The sequence below is a fragment of the Juglans microcarpa x Juglans regia genome, chromosome 1D (assembly GCF_004785595.1).
Source record: "Juglans microcarpa x Juglans regia isolate MS1-56 chromosome 1D, Jm3101_v1.0, whole genome shotgun sequence".
Taxonomy (NCBI): domain Eukaryota; kingdom Viridiplantae; phylum Streptophyta; class Magnoliopsida; order Fagales; family Juglandaceae; genus Juglans; species Juglans microcarpa x Juglans regia.
Window position 1 is genome coordinate 43,609,533 of NC_054594.1, and position 11,308 is coordinate 43,620,840.

An 11,308-nucleotide genomic window follows, 5' to 3' on the forward strand; every position below is an offset into this window, starting at 1 on the left:
ACCTCTCACTTGAGTTCTGTCGTACTTCATTTTCCTCGATCCACCATTGCTGCAAGCAAGTCAATGATTCAACAATTTTCCAACTCCAAAGCAGTCTCTATGCTCTAAAGAATAGAAAAAGAGTAAGAAGAAGGAAAAAGTGGAAGACAGATAAGTGAGAGATGTTTTGTTATTAGTATGTAAAAGGAAAAAGAAACTTAATTTATTGTCATTTTCTATCATAGGCTAGTAGAGATGGTGTCAGTGCGTGAACAAAAATAAAAGATTCAGACTTCCAGAAATTAGCATACTACTTTGTCTAGGTGCATGTTTGAGTGTTGAGGGGACAATCACAAATATTTTAAGGATATTTGAGTGTAAAATTATAATTTTACAGTACATAATATTATTTATTAAGTCTTTTAGGGGGGGGACCGTCTACATAGTTCCACCCCTGTCGACTTTGATGATCAATTGTTAGCCTAGTAATTGACTGCTGATCTCTCTCATAAAACCTTAATAATTTCTTTTATTTTGTTCTTCACTACAAGAATATAAATTAAACGATCAGATTTATCTCTTCTAGACAATTTAAGTTGTTAAAATGACATGTGATTTAATTAATAAAGTATGAGTAGAGAAGGTCTGAATGATCAATTTGAATTAATATTGAAAAATTCAATTTATAAATCGGTGTGGACAGTACACCTAGTAAAGTGCTTATATGCATGATCAATTGATTTGATTTAGAAAATAAATTTTAAAATTTGAATCTTACATATTAAATTTTACTATATAAGTAATGTGGATGATGTGCTGATCTACATATATATACTGACTTGAGAATATAATAACTCTTGAATATTAAGTACTCTATACTATCTATTTCATGAGTTGAATGTTTCATCATGTATTGGGCTTACTTACTACGATTAAGGAATCTAACTCACATGTGAGATCAGAGAATATGAAAATATAAATTATATAATTATCTTTTATCTCTTTTCATCATTTTAAAATTTTGGCATAATCATTTATTCATGAATAATTTTATTTGAAAATCTTTACATTACACACCATTCATATGCTATAATTTGATTTCGAAGATAACTTATGAAATTTGAATATTACAAATTAAATTATGCCATGTGGATGTTGTACTCTAATGTAAAAGCCTTCAAATATATATCACTACTCTTCATTTAAAGTACTGACTTTTATAGTTTTTTTTTTTTTTTTAAGGACCGACTTTTATAGTTATGTCTTCTATTAACATGATTTAAATCCTTCGGAAAAAAAAAACATGATTTAAATTAACATAAGATAAAGAAAAGAAGAGATCACTCTGATCTGCTGGCCGGGGCCAGGAAATAATAAATTAGGCTGTTTGAGCCACGATCATAAGGGACTGCATGGCCAATCAAAAATTAAATGCCTGTTTTTAAGTCGATCATATGAAAGAAGAAAAGGCAAATAGCAGTTACAAAGAAGAGCTATATTAATAATAATATTTTTTATTCCCACGTGCACTCAGATATTATTTATTCCTTTAATTCATGAAAACTAAAGGCATTACAAAGGAAAAGCTAGCTTTGGAAATTACAGATTTTTTTTTCTTTTTTTAGGGCCCGTGGCGGCCTTATAATAAGACAACAAAAATACAAGCTAATGCATGCTAGCTAGCTATAAGCTAGCTTGTAATAACATTGCGACACCACCAAAATAATTAATTAAACACCACAATAAGTGGTTAAAGCAGACTCGGCTCTCTGACCAGCTTCAGTGTAGTAGAAGGCGAGGAACTCAACATGATCAAAGGGCTTAAAGAGCAAAGGATGTTCCTCATCAACTAGCTCCTCTGGGGCTTTTATGATGTATCCTGCTTTGGGTATCGAAAACAACCCCGCCGAGTACCTTGCCTTCTCTCCCGTCATCATCACTCTATGATATGGAGAGTGCAGCCTACCATTTACCCATGCCTGCATGCATGCAAATTCATATATATATATATATATATATATATATATATATATAGATATATATTCTCATGTTAAAACTCATTCTTTAATTAGCTAGGTGCATACATGCATGCATCCCTTAATTTATGGGACACGAACGTATATAAAATTATTACTGGAAATTATAAATTAAAGGTCCTATATTATAACAATTACCAGTAGAGAATCTCCAATCATGACAATGAAAGAGTCTGGGGTGGGTTTGACGTTGATCCATTCGCCATTTTTATTCTTTACCTCTAATCCATCAACTTCGTTTTGATACAATATGGTCACAATGTTTTTATCTGTGTGTGCTGTTAGTCCAAGCTTCTTATTGGTCTCGGTCGTTTGAGGCCCTGCATATTTCATTACCCGCAGAAGGTAATTGGTCGACCCTATGTGTTCATCCAAATATTTTTCAACACCTAAGCTCTCCAAAATCATCCTCCTCACTATTCGATCCAATTCTGATAGTTGCTCCGAGAATGACTGTATGGTATTGCTGCATGCCCAAAAGCCAGATTTAAAAAAAAAATGGAGGAAAGATAAATAATTATTTAGTGGTAAACGCATGCATGCAAGTTTTTAGTACCGTAGAGAAAACAATGTCAATAGCTTAGAGAAAGGTCTCGTTTGTTTTTGTAGATAAAATAAGATGAGTTGAGATAAAAGTTGAATAAAATATTGTTAGAATATATTTTTTTAATATTATTTTTGTTTTGTAATTTGAAAATTTTGAATTGTTTATTTTATTTTGTTTGAAAATTTGATAAAGTTGTAATGATTAGATTAGATGAGATGAGAATAGTTGTGAAAACAAACGAGCCATTGGAGAAAACAATGTTTAATTAATTTTCCTGATTTACTAGAGAGAATAATAACAGTGCTGTAGCATGTATCATGCATGCATATAATTCAAGAAATTTTGTGAATTATTTCTCTACCAGTTAGTAAAGAAACAAAAGTTGCGTACAAGTTTCCATTGTGCAAATTTGAGGTAAGGCTGTTGGGTTGGTACTTTTTTGGAGTCCCACACCGATGGGATTTGTAAAGGGAGCCAAGGCCCATGGCCTATAAATAGGGTGTATGATCTCTTAGTTAATTACACCAAGTTATAAGCTTAATTAGTAACTTGTGACTCTAAGAAAAGTCCTATATTAACCTTTTCTTGTAAAAATGAAAGAGGTGAGAGTTAAAATTTTACTAGTGGGAAAGCTTTGTGGGTGTCATTTGGGATGAGGAAAAAAATTGTGTGATTGTAATAATTTTTCACACAATGTATTTTCTTCTCTGGATTTGGTAGTTTTTCTCCCGTTTTTAAGAGTTTCCACGTAAATTCTTGTGTTGTTATTATTTTTCTATTTTTCTTCATATTTCATCAAAAAAGTGGATCTTGAAGGTGAATTTGGGAAGTCCAAATTCCTAACAAAGGCAAGCCTTTTAAAAAAAATGGGATCGTGCCAATAATTAAAAGCCACCTTTTCCTTATGGTATATAAATATAAATATATATATATATATATAATATTTATTTGTGACTAAAATAAGGATGGATAGAAAGTTAATAATACCAAAATCTAGGTTTTCCTTCAGGCCACAGGACGTTTGCGACGCTCTCAACTTTCTCAGAGATGTTTGCATCATCAATGCCCATGCTCTCATAGAGTGGCACCATAGGGTATTGCCCAACATACCCATGATACGGCTTCTTAGAAACGTTACGCAGCTTTGTTTGTAAAGGGAGGTCGAAAAGCTCGTCCGTTGCACCCAACAGCGCCTTTCGAAGCTCTAATGGAACTTTATGGAAGAAAGCCTCGAAGCAACCGTACTCTTCGAGTGCTTGTCGGACTTGGCCTTTCAACAACTCCCACTCCGGACTGCCTGGTTTTAGATCATCAGGGTTAGAGAAATCTATGGCAGGAAGTTTGAGATCAGCGGACTCGGACCCCATTTTCTTTAATTTGCTATTTCTTTGGTGAAATGTGGAAGAATATATATGCTATATGTATTTATTCTTGTGGTTTGTTTGACCTTTCGGGGTACTGCTTTGGCCTATATATATAGTGTGTGTGTATATATATATATATATATATATCTATTTTTTATAAGTTATATATATATATATATATATATATATATATATATGATCTGTAAGTAGATCATACGCTTAGCGTCAAGTATTGAGAAAAAAAATGAGATCATTTAATTATAAGTACGGGACGTCAATTTAATCAGCTTGCTTAAATTTTGTCTTTGAAAAATTTTGCTTCAAATTAACCGGGTGTGTGTGTGTGTGTGTGTGTGTGTGTGTATATATATATATATATTGGTTCGTCATGGATGACACCTCATTTTTGTTTCTTGTAATAATATTATTGTAATATAATCAATTAAGTTACATGACATGCAGAAAACACGTATGAAACTAAATGGTTAATATATAGGGTATTTTAGAAATTAGTAACGGACAATCGCATGCATACAGATCATGATCATTACAGGGTCATATAGTTTGCATCGTGTGGTGCATATATGCTTAATATATAATAAGAACTAAGGACAAGATTGTTTAATTTATTGCTGTATATAGGACCACTAGTAATTAGGGCTTAATAATAAAAACAATACGATATATTATTATATGGCGTAAATGATTTAATAAAAGATAATATAAAAATTATTTTAAAAGGCGAACTACTCTTATATAATAATTAATTCATCGTACAATAAGTTTTCTTTTTTTACAATAATTATATGAAATGTCGTACAATAATTACAATAAAATATTGAAATTTCTCTTTGCCTCATGCATGTCTGGTAATTATATACATTATAGCACCTTCTCCATCATTCATTTTTTATTGACAAAATAAATTAATAAATTATATAAAATTACAATAGGATCGGCGGAGGTGAGGAGACTTTACAAACGTACGCAGTAAAACAAATGTTAGCTAGGATGCGATAAATAAAAGAGAAATGAAACGTCCCTACAGCTATTTTGATCCTATAATTGATCTCTCGACTTTTCAATCGTTAATTGACAATATTAATAAGATCAAATCAAAATTCAAACGCAGTACTGCATGATGCATGCAGCATGCTAGACTGCTAGTTTTGGTATATATTCAAGGCATATAAGGAAAGAGAAATGCTATAACTATACTAATACGATCCCACTATATATTTTGCTAGCTTATAATGTGATGGTTTTTTTAAAAAAAATATATAAAAGCATATTTCATTCATTAATAGTAGACATTACAAACTTGACCTGAAATATACATTACAAGCCAACTACAACATTAATAGCTCCCCAGTACACACCCGTAACTAACATGGTCTAGTCTAAACTGCAAACGTCTACAGACCTAAAGTCTGAGAGACAACACTACTTTGTCAAGACAGATTTAGCCAAACCCCACACTCCGTCTAAGATGGAGTTGATGACACACTCTACGGACAAAAATCTAAGAGACTATGTATTTTTTTTTTATTTTTATTATTCTAAAACCAGAAGACGTTACAGAAATTAAAAATACATGGAAAAATAACGAATTACATTTTTAGAGATATAGATCCGCATTTTCAATTTTGGAGGAGAAAAACACAAACAACGGCTGTGATGGCGCGTGAGAGCCACGCGCCACCATGGTGGTATGGCAGACGGTCAGGTCTGAAGTAGTCGGTGGCCCTAGACCCAGAGAAGCCGCTCGTGGCGGTAGAAGGGCATCCTGAGTGGTGGCGCATGGATTACACACGCTCCCTTTGGGCCACGCGTGTGGCTCATGCACTGTTCCGTTCGGCGAAATTCTCCGCCCGTCTGAAAGATTGACGCCTTAGGAAGCCTACGGTATGGCACGTGGTGGTCATCGAACGCCAGACAACAACAGATCAACCTTCCTCCATATTTAGCCCTGAAAACACCCAAAAATGAAAAAGAAATGGAGAAAACTAGATATGAGAGGAAAGAGAGATGAGGGAGGGAGGGGGGCTCCTCCCCTGCACCATTTCTAATCTGGGTAGGCTTTAGAGAGAATGAGGACTTTCTAAATCTTAGATTTTTATTTTTTATTTTTATACGGATTGATCTAATTAAGTGGTAATAAAATAGATATGCCAGATCAACTATATTATATTATATTTATTCAAGATGTCATGAAATATATATGATGTTCGGCCTCGTTTGTTTTCAGAAAACATCTCATTTCATCTAATTATTACAAATTTTCAAACTTCCAATACAAAATAAAATAAACAATTCAACTTTTTCAAATCCCAAAACAAAAATAATATTAAAAAATATATTCTAATAATACTTTATTCAAATTTTTAACTTTAATCTCAAATAATCTCATATCATCTGCGAAAACAAACGAGGCACTATCGATTGGATAAAACTTCCGATTTCTTTTTTTTCATAAATGCAAAAGAGATTTCAAAATCAGGGACACCCAGCTACATAGGATAAAACTAGTCCTCCGCTCCCAACTCTCGCTGATAGCTACTGTTGGTAATTTTTTGTTTTTTTAATTTTAATTTTAATTTTTTTTTTACTTTGAGATTAAAGAAGTATTTATTAATGATGTTGTGATTTTTTTTTTTTTTTAAAAAGGATAATGCTAGTCCTCCTGCTCCCAGCTCCGGCTGGGAGCTACTGCTGGCATTTTTTATTTTTTACTTTGAGATTAAAGAAGTGTTTTTTAATGATGTTGTAGATTTTTTAAAAAAAAATATTTAAAAGTGTTAAAAAAATCCATATAAAAAAAAAGCAAAAAAAAAAAAAAAAACAAAATAACTAGTGGGAACTAACGGTGGTTGTAGACTGTAGTGCCCCCTTAAAAATTAAGAAAAATGATACTCTCACCTAAGGCTGTACACACAAACCGAAGAACTGGCTGGGACCGACTCATACTGGGCGGTCGATCTCGGAACCAGTCGAAATTGGTAGAGAACCGGTCGACTTGTGGTAAAAAATTGAGAAAATCGATATCGGCCAGTTCGGCGTGGATTCAAACTTGGTTTAAACCGCTAAACCGGCCGATTAGGGCTGAGCACCGACTGTTTCGGAGTCGGAGGGCCCAACCTCCGACTTTGACTCTGACTTTGTCGGAGGTCGAATCCGACCTACGACTCCGACTCTGATACATACAGAATCCGCTCCGACTCCAACTCCGACTTGTCAGAGCGGAGTCGGATTTTTTGATTTTTTTTTTTTTTTTTTTTTGTCTTTTTTAACTTCATATTTGACCCACTATTTTTTAAAAAAAAAATTGTGGGCTTTTAAATTTCAGTTTTCTCAACATTGCAATCTGAACTAATTAAACTTTTGATTATAACAAAAATACAACTAAATAAAACAAGTAACATACTAACTTTTGATTAAACTTTTGTTATAGTGATTTTAATTTAGTATAACTATATAATAGCATTGCTATAAATATTATACTAACTATATCACTAATAGTATTAGTATACTAATACAAGTATATCACTATAGTTAATAGTACCCTATAGTAATATAACTATATTAGTATTAGTTATAGTGATTTAAATTTTAGTATAACTATATTAGTATAAGTTATAGTTATTTAGTATAGTTATAATACTATAAGTTATAACTATAGTCTATATTAGTATTAGTATTAGTTATAGTGATTAGCATAATTATATATTAGTATTTGCTATAGTGATTTTAATTTAGTATAACTATATTATAGTATTAGTATAAATATTATACTAACTATATCACTGATTGTATTAGTACACTAATGTCTAATACTAATATATCACTATAGTTAATAGTATCATATAATAATATAGTATTAGTAATTAATACTATAGTGATTTATATAGTAATTTATATATAGGCTTAAAGTGGTTTACTAATTTATATATAGTAATTAATACTATTAGTAATTTATATGAATAATACTTTAGTTATTATACATTAGTATTATATGTTATTATAAATTTATAGATTAGTGTTTACCATTAGTATTACAATATTGCATGTTGATGTTATTATGCATCTTAGTGTTTATAGTATATTATATATACATTAGTATTACATGCTATTATATTTATACATTAGTAATTTAGTGTTACATGGTAGTAATATTGTAAATTTGTAATAGTATGATATTTACATATAGTCATATACTAAACTATTATTAGTCAATTTAGTCTATATATTATAGTATAAATATATTATTTAACTAGTATATTATTGAGTTTAACTAACTATATAAGATATAGTTGTATAAAATTTAAATAATTAATATATAGAAAAACACATCTTTTTATAAAATATGTGTAAAATCGGAGGAGGAGGCGGAGTCGAAGGGCACGTCGGAGGCGGAGGAGGAGTTGGAGGGTCGGAGTCGGATCGAAGCGGAGCCGGAGTCGGTTCATCAATGACTCATGAACCGACTCCAGCTCCGACTCCGACTTCCAAGAGGAAAAAACCTCCGACTCCTACTCTGACTCAGAGTCGGAGTGGAGCCGGTGCGGAGTCGGATTGTCCGATTTTTGCTCAGCCTTACGGTCGACTAAAGAAATTGATTTTTTTTTTTATATATATTCTATACTCAAAACGACGTCGTTCTACTTAAGTTTAAGTGGAACGGCGTCGCTTTAATCCTATAGTTGTGTTTTAAATATAACTGAAACTACGTCGTTTAGTATTAAACGAAATGGTGTCGTTTTATTCATAACGTATTAAAAAAAAAATAAATAGAATGGCATACCAAACGGCGTCGTTTTGATATCAATTCGTCTTATTCCTCGCGTCTTAGTTCTCATCCTCTCTCTCTCTCTCTCCTCTGCAACTCTCTCTCTCTAGTCTCTAGTCTCTCAGACGAAGCTCGGTCTGATAATCGACCGTGAACTACCACAAAAATGAAGCATCGGCCGGCGTCGATGACTCTCCTCCCCATTGACCGGTTTCAACTGGTTTTTTCTCCCAAAACTTAAGTATCGGTCGGCATCGATTTTGCTCAAAAATCGTGCTAAAGGGATCAATTTTCACCCATACTCTCACCATTAGTTCTTACAGCTCGATGTTACTGCTGAAATTTTTAATTTTAATTTTTCTTTTTACTTAGTGATTAAGAAAATATTTTTAAATAATATTATGATTTTTTTATTATTTTTTAAAAAAATATTTAAAAGTATAAAAAAATATATGTAAAAAAGATTTAAAAAAAAACAATTATACCTAACAGTAGCTCCCGTGACGTAGCACGGTCCAGCTGCATATATCATGTATACAGTACGTACCTGATTAATAAATATATTGTAATAGAACGTCTTATTAATATATATGACATGACCGTAACGTTTTTCTTTTTTAAAAAATAAACTATTTATGTATTTATAATCATATTGGTTAGAAGGTCCTTTTCGTATAAATAGTTCATATTGATATTGTTCCTATTATATGGTTTTCTTAGGCACCGTTTGGATTGAGAAACGATCTCAATTCAATTTATTTCATTTTATCATTATAAATTTTTTAAATTTTTACACAAAATATAATAAATAATTCAATTTTTTTAAATATCAAAATAATAATAATATTAAAAAATAATATTCTAACATTATTTTATTTAACTTATTTAAAACCATCTCGTCTTACCTCATCTCTCAATTCAAACGGGACCTAATTATATGCAAACCATTAATGGAGAGGTGAACCTTAAAATAAATAAAAAAAAAAAATGAAAAAGAAGAAGAAGAAGAAGCTGCCGATTAAAATCAAATTGCTACGTAAAGATTGGTGTATACAGGGGCGGAACTACCTTAAGGTTTGGCCGCTCAAAATTTTTAAAATTTAATGAAAATTAAGTTTTAGAATGTGTTTTTATAAAAGAAGCTACATAAAAATTAATATTTAACTTCTTAAAATTATTATTTTTTAACTTGAGCCTCCAAACTATATTTTTTGGTTCCACTCCTGGGTGTATATATGAGATTTGTATCAATTTTCTTCAAGTTGTTATGATCGATCATGTTTGCTTCGCAAGAGACGTAATTAATTAACTGATAAAAAAAAAAAATGATCAGGAAGGAAATTGGAATGGCCAACAAGCAACTACGTATTCACTGTTAATTAGCACAATATAATATAATATATATATATATATATATATATATTGATCTTATAATTTAATATTCATCGTAATCAGCATACGTCACGTTTATTTGAGAACAAGCAAGCATGCTGGATGGTGAGTGAGGTTAGAATTAATTGCAGATCAGGATCATGTGTGACGTTGAATATGTATATATAATAAATAGGCTGTAGGCCAGCCTAGCTAGCTTGTACGTACTAGTCTGCATGCGATAGCTGTGCGATGAAAGTTAGCTGCAGGTAATTGGACGGTAACATGATTCAGATCGATGAAAGGTAGCATTTTTCTTTTAGATAATGGGGTTTGAATTGGTGTAGCCCTAGCTGCCGAATATACATGATATTTCACTGTCACGCAAAGATTACTTGATCATGATCGCCAATTCAAATCATCCTTTTTAATTAGTGAAATATCCAATCAATGATTTTGTTTGTTTGTGTTTCTTCTTAATTATAATATTGATGGATATATATCACTTCTCCAAACTCACCCCATCCCCATCTACGCCACATCTTAATTCCTTAACCTTATAATGCATTCAATTTGGACGATTTCGGCATTAATTGTATATATACATATATATATATATATATATATTATGTAACAGAAACGGGGTACGATTGACGAATCCCGGTTCTCCGGACAGAAATCGGGGCAAATTGAGTAAGAATAATAATTATATATAAAATATATATCTTTGTTTTATTTTATTTTATTATTAATTTTCCACATTAGAGCATTAATTCGCTCCCAATAAGTAGCTAGCGGTAAACATATCTTCTAAGCCCACAGTGGTCCTGAGAAGGACCAGCACCGGTCCAGTACGCTCCATTTGGATATACGTTAAAGTCCGCTTCCCATTTGGATTACTTAATTCGAAGATAAATGGTTAGATATTATCGTCCTATCATAATATTTTATATAATTAAAAATATTTTAATAAATATAGTACTACCTATTCTATTTTCAATTCATAATCTTTTATCTAATATTGTCATGTTAATGAGTCACAATTGGCAGGCTTTTTAAGTCATCTATAAATAATAAAAAAAAAAAAAAATTATTTTTTTGACGTGCCGATCCACTTGCACTAAACGTACGTGCCGGTCGGTTTAAGCTTAATTTCTCCTTACTTGGTCTTTTCTATATTTATAATATTATTATATATGTCAATTTACCAAGAAAATGACAGTTT

General features: G+C 31.5%; 1 protein-coding gene across 1 annotated transcript; it reads right to left on the minus strand.

The window, feature by feature from the left end:
- Window positions 1-1,475: 1,475 nt before the first annotated feature.
- On the minus strand, window positions 1,476-4,008 carry LOC121260391 (probable 2-oxoglutarate-dependent dioxygenase AOP1). Its single transcript, XM_041162252.1, has 3 exons — window positions 3,550-4,008; window positions 2,154-2,481; window positions 1,476-1,958 (listed from the first exon to the last, which is right to left on the minus strand). The coding sequence occupies exons 1-3, from the start codon at window positions 3,927-3,929 to the stop codon at window positions 1,710-1,712; spliced, it is 957 nt and encodes a 318-aa protein (XP_041018186.1). The 5' UTR covers window positions 3,930-4,008; the 3' UTR covers window positions 1,476-1,709.
- Window positions 4,009-11,308: the final 7,300 nt, after the last annotated feature.